The sequence below is a fragment of the Procambarus clarkii genome, chromosome 33, assembly GCF_040958095.1.
Source record: "Procambarus clarkii isolate CNS0578487 chromosome 33, FALCON_Pclarkii_2.0, whole genome shotgun sequence".
In the NCBI taxonomy this organism is placed as follows: domain Eukaryota; kingdom Metazoa; phylum Arthropoda; class Malacostraca; order Decapoda; family Cambaridae; genus Procambarus; species Procambarus clarkii.
The window spans coordinates 29,616,711-29,644,191 of record NC_091182.1 but is presented as its reverse complement, the minus strand read 5'-3'; the positions used below and the strand labels follow the sequence as shown (position 1 = coordinate 29,644,191).

General features: G+C 44.0%; 1 protein-coding gene across 12 annotated transcripts in view; it reads right to left on the bottom strand.

Annotated features, from left to right (window-relative positions):
* The window catches only part of LOC123765268 (carboxyl-terminal PDZ ligand of neuronal nitric oxide synthase protein), a 497,901-nt gene that overhangs the window by 38,971 nt on the left and 431,449 nt on the right, over positions 1-27,481 (bottom strand). For 6 of the 12 annotated variants that reach the window (XM_069335506.1, XM_045753792.2, XM_045753794.2 and 3 more), the window contains 2 exons: positions 27,184-27,342; positions 18,398-21,555 (listed from right to left, as the gene is read on the bottom strand). In XM_069335506.1, coding sequence (XP_069191607.1) covers positions 20,842-21,555; positions 27,184-27,342 — 873 coding nt within the window. In that variant the 3' untranslated portion in view covers positions 18,398-20,841. Of the gene's footprint in view, positions 1-18,397; positions 21,616-27,183; positions 27,343-27,481 lie in introns of those variants that run through there. The other 6 variants (XM_069335509.1, XM_045753796.2, XM_069335508.1 and 3 more) reach the window with 3 other exon arrangements.

Below are 27,481 nucleotides of genomic sequence, written 5' to 3'. Positions count from 1 at the left end.
ACGGCATCGAGCCAGTCCTCAGGGACTGACGACGACTCCCAGATCCGATTATACAGACTCAGTAAATACTGAGACGTGCTCGGAGGGAGATGGCGAAGCATCTCATAATGAATACCATCGGAGCCCGCCGCCGTAGAACCGCAGAGGGCCAGGGTAGAACGAAGTTGTGACTACCAATTTTTGTCAACTACCATTCAAGCTGTCATTGCAACCAATCTTATATTGTTTCTGCTGTATTATGCCTACCAATTTTTTTGTCAACTACCATTCAAGCTGTCATTGCAATCAATCTTAGCTACCTATGTGCTTTAATATACTGTACCTACAATTTTCTCTCATCTTTTTTTTCATTTAATGTAATCTGTTATCATTTTTTGTCTATAATTTTGCAAGTATTTACCTCCTTAAAATTTTCTTAGATTAAGGACCTGCCCGAAACGCTGCGCGTGCTAGTGGCTTTACAAGACTGTAGTTACCATATTTGTATCCTCACATTCCTTATGTACATTCTTGTATATGCATAAATAAATAAATAAATAAATAAATAAGTTCAGAGAGAGAGAAGGGATCATTATAGGGAAGCTGAAGATGAGTGCAGAAATCTAATGGACGAGACTCAAGGACAGGTTTACGAAGAAGGAAAGATTGGGGAAGATGAAGACCAGAGCTAACAGAAGAAAAGTGGGAACCCAGTTCGGAAGCGACCTGCAACGGGTCCGCCACAAGAGTATCATGGAGGTGAAGGACCGGTGAAACATCGGGAACGAACTTACCCGCTATCTTGCGGATACGCTTCCAGATCTGGGCCAGAGGGGTTTCGGACGTAATTGTTGAGACATAAGATGCCCAACATTCACGTTTAGCCGTACGGATGGCCCTACGGGCCACCGCACTCGCTTTCCGAAAGAAAAGAAAAGAATCGGTCGTCTGCCTACGGCGGTGCCTCTTCCAGGCTGCACGCTTACAGCGGACAGCCCGAGCACAGTCCGCATTCCACCAGGGAATGCACTTCCGTGGACCCCGAGAGGAAGAGCGAGGAATAGAGCGGAGGGCAGCGTTGAAGACAGTGTCATGAAAAAGGAGGAGAGCGCGAGAGAGAGGCAGAAGGGAGAGGTCAGAGAGAGCAGCACTGAGGGTAAATAGGGTCCAGTCTGCCTTAGCAAACTGCCACCTAGGGAAAGAGAGGGAAGGGCGAAAAGAGAAAAAGGAAACAAGGATGGGGAAATGATCACTTCCATGGAGGTCATCAAGAACCTGCCACGTGAAATCTAAGTAAAGAGAAGAAGAGCAGAGAGAAAGATCAAGACAAGAAAGGGTGCGAGTCCGAGAGTCCAAATGAGTGGGCTCACCAGAATTCAGAAGAGACAGGGAAGAAGAGAGGAGAAACGGCTCAAGGAGGCGACCCCGGGTATTCGTCAGAACGTCACCCCAAAGAGAATGACGACAATTGAAGTCACCCAGCAGGAGCACAGGCTTCGGCAAGGAGTCTAGGAGGTGTTTTAAATCAGGAAGAGAGAGCGGGACACTCGGGGGAGGATAAATGGAACAAACTGTGTACCATTTCCCCACAAAGATACGAGCAGCAGAACAATGGAGAGGCGAAGGAAAAAGTAAAGGAACAAAGGGAACATTAGCACGAATCAAGAGAGCAGAAGAATTAGAAGCCCCAGCAATGGCTGGGGGGGGGGGGAGAGAAAGGAATAGCCACGAAAACGACTAGGACGAGCACCAAGCATTGGCTCCTGGAGACAGACACAAAGGGGCGAAAACCGCGAAATCAGAAGTTGGAGGTCGAGGAAATTGGCGTAATAACCTCGAACGTTCCATTGAAGAATGGACAACGACGAGAAGAGAAAGGACAAAAACAGAGAACAAGGAAGAAACAAAGGCGAAAGAGCAACAGAGCACGTTAAAGAATATCAGGGTCGGGATCATGGTCAGCAAAGTCAGGGTTAGGGGGCATGGGTAAACTGAGCAAAGACGGAGGGAAGGAAACGGGAGAACTGATCAGAGGAGGCCGGGCGGGGTCCGGAGGAGGAGGAGGAGGAGGAAGAGGAGGAGACAACGGAGAGGAGCAGTCAAGGACAGCAGCAGGAAGAGGGAGAGTAGAAAGAGGGGAGCGCACCCCAGCAAGAGCAGCAACCGAAAGGGAAGCAGGGGCCAAAGAAACCTCCATAGCAGGAACAGGGGGCGCAATCACTGAAACGGGAGGGAAAGGAGCAACAGAGCCAGAAGTAGGAGCTGAGGAAGAAAGCGAAGCCTTCTTACCCGCCGGGGAAGAGGAAGGAGAGGATTTTTTTTTTTTTTTTTTTTTTATTATTTTCTACCACAGACGTGGCCACACATTTACAATGCTAACCAGCATATATACATTTTCTTCTGTCCTCCATGGACAGGGTTAGAGAAGTGTTAAACATACAGTTCAAGGGTTTATTGAACACTCAACCACAGAAGGTGATTCGGTGCTTTTAAAATGCTAAGCTAACCTACATACGTAAATACAAAGATACACAGATTTACGTACGCCCTACATAAAGTATTAGATGTGTCTTTTACATAGTGTCATTAATGTACATTCACAAAGGTGAAATGTAATTCTGATCAGCTTCCATATATGCTTTATACCCATACATATACATACACACACACATACACATACATATATACACACATACAGGTACATGCATTCACATACATTTGTCTCATTTACCCTGACAGGGTGAGGTAGCTGATAAAGAAACTAGTGTGCAATTAAGCACTTAATCACTGAAGGTGATGAAGGTGCTTTTACAAGCTCAGGTTATATAGTTACATCACATACATACATTGTATGATTGATACATTACAGGAGAGGAAGGAGAGGAGCCAGGCTTACGCTTCTGACTTAAAGAGACCGGTGTCCCAGCAACTACGTACCGGGCAACAGATTCCAGTGTCTCAACAGGAGAAGCCGAACGAGAGCACACACGACGGCCGTTAGGAGAGCGATGGACATCCGCCCGCACCGACAGGCGGTGGGGAGAGCCGATAGATGGAGGAAGAGGATGGGAAGGAGGATCGGAGGGGGACGAGGAAGAAGACACAGGAGACATGACAGACCGGGTTGAAAGAAGGGGAACCCCAGACAGAGGACCAGGAGAGGGACCCCTCGGGAGAGAACTCAAAGGAACAGAGGAGGGGGCAGTGGGCGTATCAGGGTCCAAGGCCCGGAAACGGTTGAGAGTCTGAGGAAGGGAGGAAGGACGAGGAGAGGAAGAGCGTAACACGCGAGCATAAGATATGTTAGTATAAGGCGGGAGCCGGCGAACCTGGCGCCTCGCCTCAGGAAAAGATAAACGCTCCCGGTGCTTCAGGTTAAGGACGGCCGCCTCAAGCTTGTAATGGACACAGGCACGGGAGAAGGTAGGATGGGCCTCACCGCAGTTGAGGCAGCGAGCTTGGGGAGAAGTGCACTCTGACTTAGAGTGACCTTCACTCCCACACAAAAGACAGTCCCAGAGCAGCGGAGGGCACCATGCCCAAACCTCCAGCACTTGTTACAAAGTCGAGGAGAAGGAATATACTCCTGGACAGAGCACCTAGCACCAGCAAGAATGACAGAGGATGGAAGGGTCCTACCATCAAAGGTGATCTTCACAACGCGAAGGGGTTGACGGTGACGACCAGGAGGGGGACGAGTAAACGAGTCAACCTGGAGGACAGAATGGCCTTGGGCATCAAGGATATGCCGAATATCATTGTGGCAATCCTGCAGATTCCGAACACCGGTTGCAACATGGGGTGGGAGGAGAATAGTGCCAACACTGGCATTCATCTGAACGTTCTTGGATACCCGAACAGGGATCTCGCCAAGGCAAGATAAGGCAGCCAAGCGGGAAGCCGCATCCTGAGAAGGAGCAGCAACGACACGTGTACCGAGACGAGTGGAGTTGAAAGTAACAGACGCATCCACGGAATCTACAAGATGCCGATGGAGGGAGAAATCGTCAGGAGGCGCAGAATCAAGAGGGAGGAGATCAAAGTATTTGGCCCATGAAGCAGGACCAAACAAGGCCTGATACGCATCAGCACGGGAAGGAATCGAGCGAGTGCGGTTGGGGCGCGAACGGCGTTGAGAACCCCTAGAGAGAGAGGGGTCAAAAGGCGCAGTAGTCACAACGAAAGACTTAGCCACACCAGGGGACGAAGTGGTCACCACCGGGGGCTAGAGGCTCGACCCAACCACAGAGGAGGGAGGGGAGCTGGGGGAAGAAGTCAGGACGGTCAAAGGAGGAGCAAGGTCGGGGCCCAACGCAGCGGGAGCTACAGAGCCTGGTCTTCCAATACAGGCCGACTCGGGGGCTTGGTCGCTCACCCCACGAGCCTGAGAGGGTACAACGGAAACATTCAACGACATAGAGACGAAAAGTGATAAATTCATCCACGAATGTGCCCCCATACCCACCATGGAGCCACAATTAGAGGCAGGACACCCAACAGGAAGCTATCGCCGATCATGCCGGGGCCCCCTAGGGGTGCGTCGTGAGTATACGCCCCACAAACGCCACCTTAAGAACCGTCAGTCCGTCGAGATCGGGTTCAGCGACGAAAGGGGGATTGACAATAAAAGGTTTCCGTCGCTCGAGACGTTGGGTACTACAGTTCTACGGGTGCAAGAGTATGCCTCCTCAAGCACCCGGGCGTCAAAATAGAAGAAGTCCAAAGAAATAATCCAAAACAAGCAAAAGGTCGGCAGGAAACGACAAGCAGATAGGAGAAGAGGGGGGAGAAAAACGAAACATAAGGAAAAGGAAAAGCGATCCGGCACAATTGGAGAAGACAGCAGCAGGAGTGCAAGGCCAGAAAAGGACAGAGGACAGCCCAACGGAGCATCACACTCCGGCAGCCGTCCACCAAGCCCCCTCACGACGCCAACGGGCCGGATGGGGAGGGGGTGCCTCGTTAAACATAACAAAACAATTGTCAGTTTTGTGTTGTTAGGTTCACCGAGCGGTGAAGAATCCAGCAGGTAGGTCGGTTCACCGACAGAGTAATAACTGAATAATAATAAAAAATAAAGCTTTTCCAATAATATCATGGTCTCTTCTAGCATGCCATACCTTCCCCTATCACAGCATAGCCTTGCCATGCACATTATAGATTTCCCTAGCATACCATAGCCTTCTCAAGTATACAATAGCATTTCCTAGTATACCATAGCCTTCCCTAGCATTAGAATAGGTTAGGTTAGGCTAGGTTGAGTTGGGTTAGGCGAGATTGGGTTGGGCTAGGCTTGGCTAGATTGGGTTAGGTTAGTTAGGGTTGGGTTGGAGGATGGGTTGGGCTAGGCTGGGCTAGGTGAGGTACGCGTTAAGTTACCAAGAAAAATTCTCGAAGTGAACATAATCACTGCTATTTTGCACTTCTGTGTAGTGAATAATTAACACCTCCTGCCACCCTGATCATTGCTTCTTTATGATTTTATAACTTCCTTCAATATTACCTAATTCCACCTTCTCGGTCCTCATTCCTCCTTCTTAGTCCTCCTCCTCCTCATTCCTCCTCTTCCTCATTCTTCTCTCGTCAAAATTCACAGTGAGTCACTAACTTTGTCTGGTCAGTGGCAGAAAAAATATATAATCACAAATGCAGCGGAGCAGAAGGTCTTTGTGAAGCTCTGATTTTTCCTAAGTATCGCCCAGGAATTTCTTGGTTTGTGTGGCATTGTTAGAGTCCAGGTCCAGGCTGGCTATGATCTGGCATCATTCCAGCGCCGAGATGACGTGGATGATTTTTTCTGGAGCATTAAACACCAAATGCCAAGAGAACACCGTGTTCCAGTTTGGAGTGAGTTTCATGGACCGTGTTCCAGTTTGGAGTGAGTTTCACGGACCGTGTTCCAGTTTGGAGTGTTATGGTGCTTTCTCCTATTTCTCCCCTGTTCCAGCATAGTCATATTTCCACACCTTGCAGGTTTCCTGAGCTGCAGGGAATCGTTTGATATAAGAAGCAGCTGGAAAGAGTACGCATTTGGGGAGGAATTGCCATTTCTTCGTTTTACAGGTAAGGGGCTATTACGAACCTTGTAAATACAAAATGGCGACGCCCCTGCCAGTTTGGCGCCAAGAACGTGAAGACGCCAGCAGGCTGGCGATTGACTGGCTGTGGTCACGTGAAGAGAGTGACCAATGAGAGCCCGCCCCTGGAGGCTGTTACTTCACCGGGAGGCCTGGCTCAGAGCTTGCGGAGGCGCTGAGGCTCAGAGATTCATGGCCCTTTGACGAGAGCGGAAGTGCGTCAGTGAGCTCTCGAGATCAGAAGTGTTAGTGGGCGAAAGAGCTCCAAGAGCTCATTGCTGTTAGTGTACGACGGAGGTGACCGGCGACGCTGGGAGGGCAGCGTGAAGCCCTGCGGGTTGTGCCCCAACACGACGTGCAAGCTGCCGTGATCGGGTCACATCCACTGGAGACTCGGAAGGGAAACATCGCGTCTGGATCCATGAGTATTCCTCTCGGTGAAGGAGGGAGGGAGGAAAGCGACATGCTCAGTGACCACTGGCCGGGGCCAGCTTGGAATGAAATTTGGGAACAGGAACGGCGACGACGCGTTACTCCACAACACCCGAGGACCTGTGACTCACGACCAGAACGCCCAGGAACCGTGGACCTCTACAACCATCGGAGGCCAGGCGTCGTAGGGCAGGATTGTTTTAAGGTAGATTATCATTTCCCCCTCCCATTGTCCTTTGGTAACTAGGCTAGATAGGCCAAGTATATATATATGTTTCTATTAGTGTGGTTTCATCTTATTTTAGGAGTAGGTTAGGCTGTAGGTCAGCTTCCATATTACCTACTACCTTAAGAAGACAGTATGGGACGAGTGTGGCAGAGTTGGTGGACGATAGGCCTACGCTGACGGAGGCCCCCCCCCTTCCCCCCCCCCCAGGGAGGGTCCGACCACCCGTTTAAATTTGCCCGGCTGTCCGGAGGAGAGCTGCCAACGTTCCCCAGTTTATTTACTTATATATATATACTTATGCTCATGTTCTTACATGTTTGATGTAGACTCTAGTTCAGTAAACATTATTTCATTTTTACTGCTGGCTTTAAGTGTGCCCTCCATCTCTTTGAGCATTATATAAAAGTGATACTATATTTGCACCACTCTATTACTATTGGAAACGCACCATTGTCTGGTAACACTGAATATATCCACTGAGCTGCATTGCCGGGATGCAGAGTTCAAACCCACCTGGCGACCTAATCAGTTGAGTGACACAGGCATGCGACGAGTGGTCTGTGATCCTATGTTACGGCGGCCAAAACTCGGAGGAGTTTTGCTTCAGCGCTGTAAGCTACTGAAGCAACGACTTGAGATCAGTACCGAGGTTTTCCTCCACTCTTCCGTGGGGTACGAGGCCGGATCGCCAGCCCCGGAGGCCGGATCGCCAGCCCCGGAGGCCGGATCGCCAGCCCCGGAGGCCTGACGCCAGCCCCGGAGGCCTGACGCCAGCCCCGGAGACCTGACGCCAGCCCAGGAGGCCTGACGCCAGCCCCGGAGGCCTGACGCCAGCCCCGGAGGCCTGACGCCAGCCCCGGAGGCCTGACGCCAGTCCCGGAGGCCTGACGCCAGCCCCGGAGGCCTGACGCCAGCCCCGGAGGCCTGACGCCAGCCCCGGAGACCTGACGCCAGCCCCTGAGGCCTGACACCAGCCCTGGAGGCCTGACGCCAGCCCCTGAGGCCTGACACCAGCCCCGGAGGCCTGACGCCAGCCCCGGAGACCTGACGCCAGCCCCTGAGGCCTGACACCAGCCCTGGAGGCCTGACGCCAGTCCCGAAGAAGGTAGGGCCGCCTGGAGATAATAAGACCCAGTGTCCAAGCGTCGTGAGAGTAGCTGACGCTAACTGTGTTACCTCAGACGTGAGGAGACACATGTCAAGAATATCATTAAAGTCAAAGTTACTTGCTGTAACGAGAGAGAGAGAGAGAGAGAGAGAGAGAGAGAGAGAGAGAGAGAGAGAGAGAGAGAGAGAGAGAGAGAGAGAGAGAGAGAGAGAGAGAGAGAGAGAGAGAGAGAGAGAGAGAGAGAGAGAGAGAGAGAGAGAGAGAGAGAGAGAGAGAGAGAGAGAGAGAGAGAGAGAGAGAGAGAGAGAGAGAGAGAGAGAGAGAGAGAGAGAGAGAGAGAGAGAGAGAGAGAGAGAGAGAGAGAGAGAGAGAGAGAGAGAGAGAGAGAGAGAGAGAGAGAGAGAGAGAGAGAGAGAGAGAGAGAGAGAGAGAGAGAGAGAGAGAGAGAGAGAGAGAGAGAGAGAGAGAGAGAGAGAGAGAGAGAGAGAGAGAGAGAGAGAGAGAGAGAGAGAGAGAGAGAGAGAGAGAGAGAGAGAGAGAGAGAGAGAGAGAGAGAGAGAGAGAGAGAGAGAGAGAGAGAGAGAGAGAGAGAGAGAGAGAGAGAGAGAGAGAGAGAGAGAGAGAGAGAGAGAGAGAGAGAGAGAGAGAGAGAGAGAGAGAGAGAGAGAGAGAGAGAGAGAGAGAGAGAGAGAGAGAGAGAGAGAGAGAGAGAGAGAGAGAGAGAGAGAGAGAGAGAGAGAGAGAGAGAGAGAGAGAGAGAGAGAGAGAGAGAGAGAGAGAGAGAGAGAGACAGAGAGAGAGAGAGAGAGAGAGAGAGAGAGAGAGAGACAGAGAGACAGAGAGAGCTAGAGAGCTTGTTGCAAATTTAAAACATTTATCGCTCTGTCACTGATTTGATGTAAGTCATAAAAAATCTTATGCCTGACTTTGATATATTGTTTAAAGCTGTATACACCATGTGTACTCACCTAGTTGTACTCACCTAGTTGTGTTTGCGGGGGTTGAGCTCTGGCTCTTTGGTCCCGCCTCTCAACCGTCAATCAACAGGTGTACAGATTCATGAGCCTATCGGGCTCTGTCATATCTACACTTGAAACTGTGTATGGAGTCAGCCTCCACCACATCACTTCCTAATGCATTCCATTTGTCAACCACTCTGACACTAAAAAAGTTCTTTTTCTAATATCTCTGTGGAATGACCTGGTCCACAGTGACCACACCTGACCTGGTCCACAGTGACCACACCTGACCTGGTCCACAGTGACCACACCTGACCTGGTCCACAGTGACCACACCTGACCTGGTCCACAGTGACCACACCTGACCTGGTCCACAGTGACCACACCTGACCTGGTCCACAGTGACCACACCTGACCTGGTCCACAGTGACCACACCTGACCTGGTCCACAGTGACCACACCTGACCTGGTCCACAGTGACCACACCTGACCTGGTCCACAGTGACCACACCTGACCTGGTCCACAGTGACCACACCTGACCTGGTCCACAGTGACCACACCTGACCTGGTCCACAGTGACCACACCTGACCTGGTCCACAGTGACCACACCTGACCTGGTCCACAGTGACCACACCTGACCTGGTCCACAGTGACCACACCTGACCTGGTCCACAGTGACCACACCTGACCTGGTCCACAGTGACCACACCTGACCTGGTCCACAGTGACCACACCTGACCTGGTCCACAGTGACCACACCTGACCTGGTCCACAGTGACCACACCTGACCTGGTCCACAGTGACCACACCTGACCTGGTCCACAGTGACCACACCTGACCTGGTCCACAGTGACCACACCTGACCTGGTCCACAGTGACCACACCTGACCTGGTCCACAGTGACCACACCTGACCTGGTCCACAGTGACCACACCTGACCTGGTCCACAGTGACCACACCTGACCTGGTCCAGTGACCACACCTGACCTGGTCCACAGTGACCACACCTGACCTGGTCCACAGTGACCACACCTGACCTGGTCCACAGTGACCACACCTGACCTGGTCCACAGTGACCATGTGTGGAGAGGTGGGTGAGAGACCATGTGTAAAGAGGAGGAGAATGTGTGTGTGTGTGTGTGTGTACTCACCTAATTGTGCTTGCGGGGGTTGAGCTTTGGCTCTTTGGTCCCGCCTCTCAACCGTCAATCAACTGGTGTACAGATTCCTGAGCCTACTGGGCTCTATCATATCTACATTTGAAACTGTGTATGGAGTCAGCCTCCACCACATCACTTCCTAATGCATTCCATTTACTAACTACTCTGACACTGAAAAAGTTCTTTGTAACGTCTCTGTGGCTCATTTGGGTACTCAGCTTCCACCTGTGTCCCCTTGTTTGCGTCCCTCCAGTGTTGAATAGTTCATCCTTGTTTACCCGGTCGATTCCCCTGAGGATTTTGTAGGTTGTGATCATGTCCCCCCTTACTCTTCTGTCTTCCAGTGTCGTAAGGTGCATTTCCCGCAGCCTTTCCTCATAACTCGTGCCTCTTAGTTCTGGGACTAGTCTAGTAGCATACCTTTGGACTTTTTCCAGCTTCGTCTTGTGCTTGACAAGGTACGGGCTCCATGCTGGGGCCGCATACTCCAGGATTGGTCTTACATATGTGGTGTACATGATTCTGAATGATTCCTTACACAGGTTCCTGAACGCCGTTCTGTGTGTGTGTGTAGGGGGGGGGGGGAGGAGGACTAGGCGGTACGTGGAGGGTGGGGGGGGGGGGGGGTGGACAGGTGAGGACAAAGGAAGGTGGTGAAAGGGATCAGATGTGGACCAGGTCAGGTGTGTTCACTGTGGACCAGGTCAGGTGTGGTCACTGTGGACCAGGTCAGGTGTGGTCACTGTGGACCAGGTCAGGTGTGGTCACTGTGGACCAGGTCAGGTGTGGTCACTGTGGACCAGGTCAGGTGTGGTCACTGTGGACCAGGTCAGGTGTGGTCACTGTGGACCAGGTCAGGTGTGGTCACTGTGGACCAGGTCAGGTGTGGTCACTGTGGACCAGGTCAGGTGTGGTCACTGTGGACCAGGTCAGGTGTGGTCACTGTGGACCAGGTCAGGTGTGGTCACTGTGGACCAGGTCAGGTGTGGTCACTGTGGACCAGGTCAGGTGTGGTCACTGTGGACCAGGTCAGGTGTGGTCACTGTGGACCAGGTCAGGTGTGGTCACTGTGGACCAGGTCAGGTGTGGTCACTGTGGACCAGGTCAGGTGTGGTCACTGTGGACCAGGTCAGGTGTGGTCACTGTGGACCAGGTCAGGTGTGGCCACTGATGGCTCCAACGTTTTAGACTGGGTGAATATATATGAACCTTGTGCAAGATGACTGTTGGTCCTCAGTTGTGGGTTAACAGACCCTCAGAACGGACAATATGTCATGGTCATAGTTTCGTCTGAAACTTCGAGTCAAGGTCAAGCTAGGTCTTGGTCTCTGGCCGGTCTCTAAGACCCCCCCCCCCCTTTTGCCCGCAGGCAGCGCCTGACCCGCCTCCACCTCTCGCTTTGCTTATATGAAAGAAGTTTAAAAGTTCTTTCCTGATTGAAATGCAGGAGTTGCGTAGCTTTAATTGAAACACTTGGAGGCCGAGACTCAGAGAGCTGCCCCGGCCTAATGAATCGCCCTCAGACATTCCTCAAGTTCATTTGTTGAGACTTCTCGGAACTTTTGTATGTTCCTTTTCAGTCAGTTAAATTGCAAGGTCGTTGAAGCCTGGTGGCGGTAGTTAACCAGGAGGCTGATGTCTGTCTCTGCCTCGCTCTTATCGTCTCTATGTCACCTCCCACCCCCTTGGCTATCATTCTGTGATCATCTATGTCACTCACTCACACACAGAGTCTCTCTCTCTCTCTCACTTCCTACCCCCTCTCTCCTACCTGCCACATCCAGTCCAATTCACTGTATTGTTCCAGCGGCGAGTGCTCGGACTGGGACCAGGAAATATTGGAAGCAAATATTCCAGTTGCTGTGTCTGGACAAACCTTCATTAATACCGAATTTACATTTTTGTACATTTTTTACATTTTTGTACACAAGCTTCACAAAGCTTCCTGGCAATATGTTAGTAATGAATAAATATGATATATTTACTCATTATAATGTTGGTGCTGAATGTACAACACTAAAAAACATAATTTTAATCTGAAAAAGTATCTTTTTATAAGGAAATTAGATGAAAATAAAGAGCTGGTGACGCCAAATCAAGTCAACGATCCAAGCGTCGACGAGGCCAGGCCAGGTGAGGTGACTAGAGTAGCTATTCGTTTCATGCGGAGAAAAGGAGGGGATAAGCTGTTTGAGAGCGTTCAGACCTGCTTGAGTGACGTACACACTTCCAGGAAACTGAGGGAGACACGCTACACGAGGGGATTAGCTCATGACCTCAGGGAATACGATGTACTTGACTGCTGTAAGCCCTCTCGACAGGGTAATATGTCTGCTCCCTGGAAAGTACAGAAAATAGACGTCGAAATTGTACCCCTCAATGTGAAAAAGATTCATCATGAACCGGGACAATTACGGTGTATGTATGGAAGCATGATATCCCGGTTACCAAGAGGCAACAGTTTACATGTATATTGCGACGGGTCGGTGGCGGAGGATGGCAGGGCAGGGTGTGGTGTCCTAATAAGGGAATATACGGAGTTTGGGACTGTGGACAGGAAAATTGAACTCCGGCTTAGTAATTATATATCATCCACACAAGCTGAACTGCAGGCCATTCTGGCGTGTTTGGAGGAAGTACGTCATGACGACAAAAATGTTTTTGTATTTGTCGATAGCCGAGGAGCACTGGAGTCCTTAAACAGTCGAAACCCAGTCTTCATGTCTATAGTTGAGGATTGTAAGAGAAGAATAGCCGAGATACAGCTGAAAGGTCATAGTGTGAAATTCATGTGGATTCCATCTCATGTTGGAATAGTGCTCAACGAGGTGGCGGATGACTTGGCCAAACGTGCCACATCAAAACCACAAATTGACATTGAATGTGAATTCACAATGAGACAAATAAGAAGCAAAATCAGAAATATTCAGGCACAGGCAGGAGTGGAGAGGAGAGGGATAATGTATGAGAGAAGTCTAACCATGCAACACTACATGTATGTGAGTCAAAACACCCTTTTCACTTATGGTAAAAGGAGAAATGCTTGGAGTGACTCTGTGTACATGCGGCTCAGGCTTGGGTACAAATATTACTGGGAATATGGGATAGGCGTTCATGATAATGACACGAAGTGTAAACTATGTGGTATGTTAAGGTCTCACACCCTTGCCCATTATGTTCTTGATTGTCCGTTGATTAATGTATATAGAAACACTGAGATAAGGACTGTTCCTGAGCAAATAGCCTGGATGTGTCACAAAGGAAAGGTTGATGATATTCTTGAGAGATATAAGAATTTTGCACCAAGACTGTAATATTTTGTTGAATTATCCGTATAACTAGGTCATAAAAGTATTTGTGTACGTCTGATACCATACCACTTGTGAAAGAGGAAATGTACATGTTTATCTCTGAGAATGTTTGGTAACAGGTTTATTGTTTGTGATGTGTGTCTATGTATGTACTAACACGTTGTACTGAACGGGGTGAGAATAGCTTGAGCTACCTCATCCCTTTGTGTGTATTTTACCTCAATAAACTTATTTCAATTTCAATTTCAGGTGAGGTGAGCCTAACCTAACATATCATATATTTATTCATTACGTATTGCCAGGAAGCTTTGTGAAGCTTGTGTAGCTTGTGGTAGCTTGTGGTAATTAGACGGACCCTTGTCGAGGTGTTGAGAGGCATTTGGAAGGTCATTAATGTAGACGAGAAAGAGAAGAGGGCCAGAGGGCTCTCAAGTTGACTATTTCCTTAACAGCATGAACTCCTGTATGCTAATCCCCACAATCACCAAACCTACCCGAGTCACTCAAACATCAGCCACTACCTTGGACAAACATAACAAACATGGACTGCTCTGTGCGGAGTCCAGCATAGAACATTGTGTTGAATTTCCCCTTGTATCTGGTATAATCTACGACAGAACAACTGACCACTATCCTACCTTTCTCATAGCGAACATGGACATAACACCACCAAAAAGCAAGAAACTTTCATTTAGGCTACACAGTGAATCAGCTTTAGACAATCTTACAGAGGCACTTTACAATATTAACTGGGATTCTGAATTCAATAATACCCATGATATAAATTCATTAGCTAACCTCTTCATCTCCAAAACTCTAAGCCTCTACAACCTTCATTGTCCCCTTCTTACCAAGCAAGTAACTGACAAAAGATTAAACAATCCATGGCTCACAAGTGGCATTCTCAACTCAATCAACAAGAAACATGAATATGAAAAGAAAGTTAGGATTGGCCTAGTTTCAAAGGAAGTAGCTAAAAGGTACTCATCAATGCTTACCAGTATCATAAGAAAGGCAAAACTTGCATATTATGTGAATAGATTCAATGAAGCAAAAGGCAACATGAAAAGCACTTGGAAAACTATCTCTAGTATCCTAGGAACTAAACAACACTCACATAACCAAATAAAACTCTACAAGGATGGGGATATACCGTCAACTGATTTAGAAATGGCAAATGAATTTAATAGTTTCTTTTCATAGGTTGGTGCTAATCTTGCCAGTAAAATCCCACAGACTCAGACACATTAACACATATCTCTCAGGCAGCTATCCAAACTCTCTTCTCCTTTCACCAATCAGCCCGGCAGATGTTGTGTCCATCATACATTCTCTAAAAACCAAGGCAGGGAACACCAGTGAAATTCCGTCCATTGTGTACAAGAGAGCCTCCCATGCCCTTGCCCCATCCATAGCACTACTGTTCAACAAATCTATAGAGTATCACACCTTCCCTGATATCCTCAAAAAAGCAAGAGTAACGCCAGTCCATAAAGGAGGCAATCCGGCGGACATAAACAATTATAGACCAATATCAAATCTACCCACTCTATCAAAAATATTTGAAAAAATTATTTACAAACAGCTCTATTCCTACCTCGTAAAATTCGACATACTCAGCCCCTGCCAGTTTGGCTTCCGGTCCCAAAAGAGCACCAATGATGCAATCATTAGTCTCCTTGACATTATCTACTCAGCCCTTGACAAAAATGAGTTTCCGATTGGACTCTTCATTGACCTAAGAAAAGCCTTTGATACTGTTAATCACAACTACCTCTTACTTAAACTCCAGCATTATGGAATCCGAGGCCTTGCCCTTGACTACATCCGATCCTATCTTAGTGACAGACACCAATATGTAACCATCAATGATACAACTTCTTCCACTCTACCAATTACCGTTGGAGTGCCACAGGGCAGCATCTTAGGACCTCTTCTATTTCTTATATATATAAACGATCTGCCTAATGTCTCTAATATTCTCAAACCTATATTGTTTGCTGACGATACTACCCTTATCTACTCAAACCTCAACCCACATACACTAAATAATGTTGTGAATAATGAATTAAAAAAGTCCACTTATGGATGTCAACGAACAAACTAACATTAAACATCGAAAAGACTTACTACATCTTATTTGGAAGCAAATCATCAAATGCAATTCAGCTACAGATAGACAACATTAACATCAGTAATAAAAATGATGGCAAGTTTCTTGGCCTATTCCTAGACAAGAGACTCAACTTCAGCACCCACATTCAACACATAACTAAGAAAGTCTCTAAGACAGTTGGTATACTCTCCAAAATCAGATATTATGTTCCTAACTCTGCTCTCCTCTCACTATATTATGCACTAATCTACCCCTATCTTAATTATGGTATCTGTGCATGGGGGTCTACCACTGCAAACCACCTTAAGCCCATCATCACACAGCAAAAATCTGCTATCAGAATTATAACTAACTCTGCTTTCAGACAACACTCAGCTCCCTTGTTTAAATCCCTAAACTTGCTAAATATTAACTCCCTCCACACATTCTCTTGTGTCAACTACATTTACAAAACCCTGTTCTTAAATGCAAACCATGCTCTGAAACTCTCTCTGGACAGATGTAATAGGACCCATTATCACCACACCAGAAATAAATATCTCTTTGATATCCCCAGGGTCAAACTTAATCTGTGTAAACACTCTATGCAAATTAAGGGACCTAGTCTATGGAACTCACTCCCTAGTGAATTGAAAAACTGTAAAACTTTTGCCTTATTTAAAAGCAAAACCAAAAAGTACCTAACTTCATCTTCTTAGTTTCCTACACTGAGCTTTAAATTTGCTCTGTACCTAGTGTTACCCAATCTCCTAATTTTTATGTAATATCAAACAACCTTATCATTGTGTTCATTGCTGTCTTCTTTTATGTGCTAGCCATATGCTGTATTGTGACTACCAATTTTTGTCAACTACCATTCAAGCTGTCATTGCAATCAATCTTATATTGTTTCTGCTGTATTGTGCCTACCAATTTGTTGTCAACTACCATTTTAAGCTGTCATTGCAATCAATCTTAGCTACCTATGTGCTTTAATATACTGTACCTACAATTTTCTCTCATCATCTTTTTTTTTTTTTTTTTTTTCATTTCATGTAATCTGTTATCATTTTTTTGTCTATAAATTTTGCAAGTATTTACCTCCTTAAAATTTTCTTAGATTAAGGACCTGCCCAAAACGCTGCGCGTGCTAGTGGCTTTACAAGACTGTAATTACCATATTTGTATCCTCACATTCCTTATGTACATTCTTGTATATGCATAAATAAAATAAAATAAAATAAAATAAATTATGCTGCCCTGTGGAACACCAATGTTTATGGGTAAGATGGGAGAGAAACATACTGGAGTCAGTATGTCACAAACATACTGGAGCCTGTCAGTAAGGTAAGACTGAAGGTATTGCAGGGTACATGTGACTCCATAATGATGTACAGGTACTGTAATTCAAGAAGGTTTATGTGGTTGAGTGTCAAAAGCCTGACGTAGGTCCACAAATAACACAACAGGGAACTCATTTTTATCAAAAGCTATATGTATCAAGTTAATCATACTAATCAGTGCAGCATTAGTGCTTTTATTGGGTCTGAAACCATATTGGCAAGAGCTAAGTATAGTGTGTTTGGCTAAATAAGAGTAAAGCTGTTTGTAGATTAGCTTTTCAAATATTTTTTGACAAGGTTGGCAGAATTGATATAGGTCTGAAGTTGTTGACATCAGTGAGATCACCACATTTGTGGACTGGAGTTACTCTTGCTTTTTTTTTTTTTTAGAATATCTGGAAAGGTTTGGAGTTCAAGTGGTTTGTTGAAAAGCAATGCAATGGCAGGAGCTAGAAATCTGGCTTAAAATACTTAGGTTAAAAGAAAGGTCCACTTAGCAGGACCAAACAAATCTTTGAATGTAAACAAGTTGGGAGGAATCATTAGTGTGAGAGGTACAGCGTCAAACTTCCCCAGTATGAAGGAGGATTAAAAAGTGTCACGACTAGATGGAGCCACTCCATGCGACAAAGTGGTCACCACTGGAGGCTTGAGGCTCAACCCTGCCATGGAAGTGGGAGGGAAACAGAGGGGGTCAGTCGCAAGAGTCAACAAATGAGCCTGGTATGGCCCAACAAAGCTGGGGCTACAGAGCCCGATCTTCCATCACCGGCCAACTTGGGGGGCCTAGTCTCCCACCCCACGAGACTGTGTAAGAGAAGTCGGTTTGGAATCCTTACAACATTAATTTCAAAAGTCTGGGTCTCGGAGTCACAGGGATACAACCTACCTTACCTTGGTTATACATACCTCGGTAGGATTCTGGAAGTTGTTCTACTCCCCAAGCCCGGGCCCAGGGCCAGGCTTTACTTGTGAGAGCTTGGTTTAACAGGCTGTTTGGCCCACAGCCCCACATATCCACTACAGCCCAGTTGGTCCAGCACTTGAGGAAACTACCTAGTTTTCATAAATACATCCATGTTTGTTCTGGCAATATTTCTTATGCTTGCTGGGAAGAATGTTGAACAACAGTGGACCTCTGATGTTCATGCAGTGTTCTCTGGTTGTGCCTATGGCATCTCTGTTCTTCACTGGCTCTATCCTGCCCTGCCCTTTCAGGGCAGCTAGGAAGGCAGAGTGCTAGCCAGTGCAGGGAGGGGTGCATCATTCCCCAATTGATGCTTCTCCCCCCCTTTTTTTTTACAAGGGGTGGGGGGGGGTCCTTACTGCCTTGTACATTCTCCCACACTGGTGCAAAGATATCTCTCCCCCAGCCTGAATACCCAACCATCCCCCAAGGGCAGCCCCCTCCAGCTGGGTCCATTGACCCAAACAAGATCCCTACAGGTGTGTACCTTAGTATGCACAACACCCGAAGAGGGGCAGGAGAGGGGGCCAAGACAACCCTCACTAACCCCAGGGAGTCGCACATGAGCCCCCCCCCCCCCATCACCACAACAAGGTGCCATTTTGAAGGGTTCCACCATTATGAGTTAGCCACTGCAATTTGTTTTTAAATGCGACTTGCTGAAAGGACTCTCATTTTATGGACATATTGTATGATTAAAAATAAAAGGATTATAGAAAAAAAAATCAAGCCAGCCTCGGGAAATAATTTTATTGTAGGACAGATGGATAAAAACTTAAGTACATATGAATGTCTGGACATCTCAATGACAATTGCCCAAATTCTAAAACAACACTAGAGTTAAGGCAATTCAGCTGTTTCATTACAAGAGAATTATTTGCAATACCTAGTTCTATAATTTACCAGCGTTGTCCAAGAAAAAGGGCCAAAACAACAACAGTTTATTTGTACATAAACTAGAGGTTCTGGTTTCTAAATGTGACTGTTTAATCAGGAAGAAATAGAATATAGTGAATATGAATTCTAAGATTGCTAATTTTCCTTACAAGCGATGTCCACAAGTATAATCATTCCACTGACCTACTCGTGTTAATACACTTCATCGTCTTTTTTTAACAATAAAATTGGTATACAGTATATTGAACTGTAACATGAGATAATGGTATGATATACTACACTTACTGCAAGAAACTAATCAAATTAATTTAAGCTCAAAGTTAACTAAATGGTCATGTCACTTACATGGATGGCATTATTTGGTGCCTGATGCAACCATTTCCCTCCCAAATACAGCTATTATATAATTACACAACTACTATACAGCACAATCTCTTCTAGACACTCCTAAACCAGTAGGAATGTGAAAGATAATCGGTTGTAATATCATCAAGCATTCTGATCCCTCTATGCTTATGTTATCATTGTTGCATATTGGAAACAAAGAGAGCAGCTACTAAAAGTCAAATTCGGACTAGCACGGAGTGAAAAAAAATATTAAGACTTCACTTTCACAGATGCAGGAGGTCAGGTTATATAATTCTCCCCCCACCCCTCATTTATTTCCTGCCCCATTTATCATTGAAATTTGTATCATACTTTCTTGGTGCAATAAGATTATCAATCACTGAATTTACATGTAATATTCATGTACAGTGCACAGTATTAAATTAATTAATATACTACACTGGAGAATGATTTTATTATATAAATCTCTTGTACTGCAAAAGGAACTTATCTGATACAAACCCCTAGAATGGCATCAAATATGACAACTGATAGCTCAATATAATACTCCAAGTCCTGCAGAGACATAACTAAGCAATGGACTAAATTTCTTAGCACTATTTTAATTTATAAACTGTAACCTGGACACCAACAATTTGGAGTGTGAGTGCATATGAGACAAAAATGTACAATACTGCTTGTTACTGAAACATTACCAGTTACACAACTTGTCTTGGCACTAAATTGGCACTGTAACAAAAGTCATCAATACTGTCAACAGGATGACCGACATAACGCTGAAGGGAGAACAAAGGACATGTGGAAAATCTACACCAAGAATTGCAACTAAAGATAAATCACTAGCAGTATACTGGAACATAATGGAAGATACTGTATAGTATTCTGTGTATTAGTCACTTGAGATTCCAGATCCTTAAGGATACATACAGTATTTACTTGTATGATTTGTGTTCTTGCCTAGTTCTGAAGTATACACAAAAATATACAGAACAGGTGTCTTACTCTAGACAAACTATATACAAAGGAATAATGGAGTTGGGAAAAAATGGCTCAGGTTGGTGATATACAGTGTTGCCAAATGCCTGACTATAGGAGACGTGATCTTTACAATGATTCCCATCTGGCAACACAGGTGATATGGCATGAGTATGACATCAACTCTGAACAATCCTTAGGTCACTCACAGAAATGAGTCCACAGCTACAAACAATTTCTACGTCCCAGGAGTTTCCACATTTAGAATCCAACATAGATTCTAGTGAGATTCACTCACAATTACTGGAGATTTAATTACAATAGCTAAAACTAGTTTAAATATCTTAAAATCATACTTATTTTTAATACGACTAAATGAGGGCTGCTTATAGTAAGAAATGACTTGTCATTTTTAATCAAATGCCTGTAATACATTACCTACAATTTATCACTGTTATTGGAAATTAAATGTCCTGAAATTTGTTCAAGAGGTAAGCAGCCACAAGAACTGTTTCATACTATGGGCCCCAGACTAAATTTTGTACGCCTGAAGTATTACACACAAACACTCAAGGGACACGCGACTGTATCACAGGTTTTGAAGGGTGTGGGTGCACGCACATGTTCACTCTCGTACATGCTCAGCAGCTGGACCCACTTTAAACACCCGTACATGTGTCAAATGTGAGGTGCATCACCTCTAGATTTGTTACACTTATCAATGAGTTTGTGAAATTTGCACAGCATATATCACTTCACTTTTAAAATACACAATGATTCAGTTGACAATATATATACCTTTTAATGTAAAATGTATTTAAAACCATGTTTTACTATGAGAACACTACAGCTTTTCCTTGCATGGAATAGTCTGAAACTAAGTACAGTACTCAACATTAGTTCTGGACAATTAATGAATAATTAAGATATTAATAATCCAGAAGATGGTATTCTATGTTTCACTTAGTGGTATGTCTGGCCCATGCCATACGTTGCAGCTGAGCTAATGTCTCCTGCCGGGAGACTCGTTCACTGGCAGTACGTGTAATGGGGCCATTCAGGTTCCTGGGTGTGCCAAGGGGTGTAGGCCCATATGGACCATATGTAACAGCATCTTCTGGCACTTGCGCCAAGCGTTGAGATTCCATGGAGTAGAGCTGTGCCACAGCCTGTGTAACACTCTCCCCTGAAGACTGGCCACTGCTGTCTCGCTTGGGGTCACTCTCGCTGCTGAGGGACGGGGTACTGCTGCACTCATCGTAGCGCTGGCCTGCCCTGGACCGGAGTACTCCTTGCAGCTTAGAATTCATGAGAGGTTCCTGTTGGGGCACAGCCAGGGTTACTCCCCCAGCAATGATTCCCTCACTTCCCCAGACAGGTAAAGGGTGTATTAGTGATCCCATTTTTGTTCCACGAGGCGAGTGTTCCCGTGACTGAGAAATAGAGCTGGACTCGTATTGGGTTCCAATAGGTGGCTGATGAGCTCCTAAGAGGCAGTTTGCAGAATTGACTGGGGATGAAGGTGATGGGAAAAGGAAGGTACGATGAGCTATGCTAGGTGAGGGTGTGGGTGGGAGTTCATGGGAGCAGTACAGGAGGGATGCCGGACCTCCAAGATCCAACGCCGCCGCTAACTGGCTACTGTGGCCAGGGCTGGCATCGGTCACCAAGAGCTGGCCAGAGAGAGAGCATGAGTTGGCCACTCGTAGCAGCAGCCACTACACACCATGCTTCTGCAAACAAAAAATACTACTGAGCCATGCATACCTCATCACCAGGTTATGATGCCATGTGAACCTCTGAGCTCGGTATCCAAGGTGGAGGTCAGTTGTTAGGCTCTACTGTAGCAGTTAGTCACATCAATGTTAAATACCAAAATACTATAGGAATTAACAACACAGAAGTATAAAAATATCTGCACACATCATGCAACCTACACAATATAACTAAGTGACATTCACTAGAAGAAATATAGATACAGTACTTCAAAATATTTACTTCTGCTACAGCTAATACATTCTACCATAATAATTCTACAACTACTGTTGCAGTGCTTGTTTTAAAATAAGGGCTATAAAAATATATAAAGAAAAAACATTACAGCACTGTAATGCATAACCAGCACTGTACACCTGGTTATATGGTTCCCACTGTCGAAGATGGGAAGCCTATGAAGCTAACTAACCCTAGCAGTTGCCTAACTTCTGGGAGAACAACTGCTAGGTGAACAAAGGCATCAGATGAAAGGAAACGTGCCCAAATGTCTAGCCTGCCACAGGAATCAAACCCGTTCCCTTTCAACTACAATCTAACTGTGATATTGCAGCGAGTTGTTACTATGGATGACAGAGTGCGAGCGTGTTCATTTATCAAGGATACTGTATGTTGTATTGTAAATGTAATAATAGAGTACAGTACTGTTTTTAATAATCTGTACCAACATTTACTATATTACTCCATTTTCTCCAGGCTGATACTGCACCTAGTATTTACTCCATATGACACTAATCATGAATTTGCCCAATCTAAAAACTCTGAATCCACAAGGAGGACAACCATAGTTATTAGACTGGACACCAAGTCACAAAGATGATACTGGTATGCAATTTGGTTGTTAATTTATGATATATAAAGAAGGAAAGTAAATAAGTAAAAAGTTTAAATGAAGAAATAGCAAGTAAACACATTTAAGCAATCTAGAAATGTATTAAATATGTACACTTGTATAAACTTGTATTTCTATTCATTTACTGTGTGGTGATGCTTGTTTATCTGTAATTACCCAAGTATAATTACCTAAGTGTAGTTACAGGATGAAAGCTATGCTTGTGATGTCCCCTCTTCCCTGTGATGCTGAACTACCTACAATTTTGGCATCCATTACCTCCCTAAACTTGTTTCAACTGTCCACCACTCTGCAAAAGTGAACTGTCTAACATTTTTAGGGCAGCTTTGTTTCCTTCTGGTTATCTTGAGATGATTTTGGGGCTTTAGTGTCCCTGCGGCCCGGTCCTCGACCAGGCTTCCACCCCCAGGAAGCAGCCCGTGACAGCTGACTAACACCCAGGTACCTATTTTACTGCTACGTAACAGGAGCATAGGGTGAAAGAAACTCTGCCCGTTGTTTCTCGCCGGCGCCTGGGATCAAACCCAGGACCACAGGATCACAAGTCCAGTGTGCTGTCTGCTTGGCCGACCGGCTCCCATAGTCCCTAGCTTAAATATAGGACTTCTTGTTCTTGAAGTTCCAGGTTTCAAGAATTCTTTGTCAATCTTGTCAATTCCTGTTACTATTTTATACGTGGTGATTACATTGCCTCATTCTTTTAGCTTTGACATAGAAGAGCCTTATAGCTCTTGTCTTTCAGTTCCAAAACCCACTTAGTTGTATATCTTTGCATCTTTTCCAGTTTATTGATCTGCTTCTTGAGATATGGGCACCAAACAATTGCTGCATATTCCAACTTTGGTCTGGCAAAGGTGAAGAACTTCTTTAATATTTTGTCATCCATATACTTAAAAACGATTCTGAAGTTAGAAAGCATAGCATAGGCTCCTTGCATACTGTTCTTTATGCGAGCCTCAGGTGAATGTTTTCCGTCCAAAACCACCGCTAAATCTCTATCAGAGTTCTTTGAAGTCTTTTAACATAATTTGCAAGGTCTGTGGCCTATTTTTTCCTATTTTTATTTCAAGTCCTTTTCCTATAATGTGAATAAATGAAACATAACATGGCATTTATTCACATACAATTCCATCTGCCAAGTATTGCTCCATATACAGTATTTAGTTTGTCCAGGTCATCTTGAAGGACATGACAATCGTCTAAGCTTCTTATTCACATATTTCTGTGTTCCTTTTGGTAGATCATTAATAAATATGATGAACATTACTAGTGCAAGAACTGAACCCTGTAGTACTTCGCTAGTAAGATTTCTCCAGTCTGATACATTGCCTTCGATTACCGCCTTCAATTTTTAATGTCAGAAAATTTTTCTTCCATGTCGGAAGTGTTTCTGTCACCCCCTCCAGTATGATCCAGCTTCTAGAACAACCTCTTATGTGGGACATTGTCAAAAGCCTTTTTAGGTCCAGTTAAATGCAGTCAACCCAACAGTTTCTTTCCTGTAAAATCTCTGTGGATCATAGAAACTAAGTAGATTTCTTACACAGGATTGAAAGCCATACTGTCTCTTGTTTTATATCATTTCTCTCCAGGTGTTCTACCTATTTGGTTTTAATTAACTTTTATAAGTGTTATGACTAGTGTACCATGCTAGTCAGCAATAATTTAGAGGGGTCTTCTCTACCACCTTTTTTGTAGATTGGAACTATGTTTGCCTTTTACATCATTAGGTTTATCTTTTACCACATATCTGCTAAGATTTCTGTACATGAAAATGCGTGAAAAATCAATTGAAGTGGAATGCTCAGCTCAGATGCACTTTATCTCAGAACCAAAGGTGAAATTCCATCTGGGCTAACATTGTTTCAACCAAGCTCCTTTAGCCTTTTTTCCACTTCATCTTGAGATACCTCTATGAACTATGTTGTTCTCTGAAATCCATATTGTGTCTGGTTCTCTGAAAACCACATTTTAAACAAACATTTTGGAACTGTTCATTTAGCATTTCACACATTTCTTTTTCATTCTCTGTAAATTTGTTTTCAATTTTTAACCTCTGGATTTTATCCTTCAGCTGCAATTTGTTGCAATTTGTTTGTAATGAATTTATAGACCAGACCTGGTTTTGTTTTATATTTATCCACTATTCCTGACTCAAAATTTCTTTCTACCTCTCTTCTCACTGCCGTGTAGTTGTTTGTTGCTTGTTTGTATCACTGGTATGTTTGAGGGTTTGGTCTCTTCCTATATTGATTACATTTTTTTTGTCTTTTGTTCTCTGAGCTCTTGTAATTTCTTTTGAGCCTGGCTTGTTTTCTAGTTCTGCATCTATGTTTTGCTGTAAATTTTGAGGTCTTCTTCATATATCTCAGAAAATATAGTATGTCTTAATTATTTATGCCATATATAAATTGCCCATTCATATAATGAACGGACATTTTATTTCAATATTCACGGTATTTCGATATATTGTTCCCCTTTTTACTACTGGCTGATTCCTCCCCACCCGTTGAAAGTGAGAATGTGGTAATCATAATGTAATGTAAATGCAAAGCTCATTCTTTTTCCATATGAAACCTGACGTCCTACTCTAATACTGTAATCAGAAATGTAATGCCGTGTAATATAATCATGAACAAAAATTTAGGTGTTATCTTTGTCCTTGTCTGTGTTTAACCAGGTCATCTACATAAAGATCTAAAAAAACATACTTTATTGAAATTTAAATACAGTAGCTCCAAAGTGAATTTCTTCAACTTTAGAAAAGAAGTGACAATTGCCCCAAGAAGAAATTTAACTTGTGTCAAAACAGTGTGATGGGCCCTTTTCAATAGTCTTTACAGTTTTGTGTAAACCCCGTGTAAAACTAATCAAGAGAATGTTTAGCATATTAGTTTATTATATTTGTGTATTTATCATAACAAATGTACAACACAGTCTCACAGAAAAACAAGAACCACCACACTCCAGTAAATTATCTTCCGTAGCAACCCACCATTTCATTAGTCTAGGTATACCGTGCTTCTCCTGAACTGTCACACTCGGTACACACTCGCTCACTCCTTATTAACTGCTACCACACAGGTTTGGCCCCTACCATATCTTGCAAGCTGTTTACACTATCTCTGCTTCCTCACACTCGCCAGAGTCACCCATTTTCTTCCTGACCTTTATCTCCTCCACCCCTCAAATCAACTCCAATATTCACTATCAGTCTTCCATTAATTTAACATGCCCAAACCATCTCTGTCTCATCAATCGTGTGATGTAAAAACCTTTGCACTCCACACCTCTATGACATCCTCTTTCTTTACTATGTTCTCTAACCACAACCACTTCTCAGATTGTTAATTTTTACTCATCTAATTTTATATTTTTCTCATTCATACTAGATTGTTGTCTCGCATCTATATACTGGAGAAGGTTCATCACACCTTTACATTGTACAGTATACAAAACAACTGAAATAGCTGCTATTTAATATATAGTAATTCATTTGGAAATTCTGTGTGTGTATAGTGTAATGTTAGTAACCCATTTATTATAACTACGCAGTTAGCCAAATATTTTTTATCTTGTAACAATTCTATTGTTACGTAAAGTATGGTGATAATCTACTCGCTACAATCTATTCATACTCGTATATTTATAATTAGAAAGTTACTAACTGTAAATGTGGAATATGTGCAATCACAAATGCAGTACTGTATCTACAAAATACTTTGGGAATTTCTATTCTACTCCAGTATTGATCAGATATAAATCTCTATCAGTGAGGTAGCAAGTCATGTGCTATTAATTTCAAATGTTTACAAAATGTCATCTGTTGTTTAAAATGCATTTTAAAATTGTTTATCATAATATCTTTCAATATTTATGAAAAATAAAGATCTATGTAACAACTATTTACACAACACACTAAATGCAATAAGATACATTTGCTATCACCGCAACTTCTTTTAGGAGTAAAGTTGATAAGCTGATAATTTTAAGTATTTTACTAGAGGGGTTTTGATGAACTGGTATTATGAAACAGTGAAAGAATCACATCACTACTTGCTCAAAATATTGTTCAAGCACATGTCATGTTCCTTTATAGACTTATATCTGTGAACTGGTAGTTTATCTAATACACTCAGCTATCACATACATAAAAGGGCAGGGAGAATACCAATCCATTCTAGTTACATATTCTCAGGAGCTAAATGCCTCTTAGGGATCATTACAAATTATTTTAAGGGAAATCAAATTCCAAATTGTGTGTGTTTAAAACAAAGTATATAAATACAAATTGTGCAACGATACAAACTTATCTACGTGTAAAAAAAAAATAAAAAAATTCCCCAATTTATAAACAAAAAATTTATGAATGCTACTAAACTTAATAAATATAAGCTGATTTATTGTTAAAATGCCAAACAACAAATTAGGAAAACCATAACAAATAAAAAACACTGTACAAAACAACAGGCTGTCATAGTATTTAACTTATAATAATAAATGGATATCAATCAACAATTCACCTAAATTTACTTTAAATATCTATATCAATATTTTTGTGTGCTGAGGCATTGTAAATGTACTTTATTATTAGTTCAAGATACTTTACCTACAAAAATGAAAATTTAAATTGATGTTTTCACCTTTGCATTAATAAGATTAGAAAAGTGTGTACCTGTGACTTTATCTCAGGCGGTGTAGGGAGTAGATGTGTAGTTCCCGTGATGCCGCCACTACCTGCCAGCTTCAACTCCATATCACGAACTTGGAGAACCAAGGCTTGAATATGTTCTAGTAGCTCCTTATTATGAACTAAGAGTTGATGGGTACGAGCCTAAAATGAAAAGGAAATTAGGTACCACTTGGTTTCAACCTTAATGTCTATTGGGCAAAGATGCCAAGGACACACAACTTACTGAAATGAAGTTGAATTCAATAACATTTACTGTAATGTCCATTCCCACTTTTCTCTC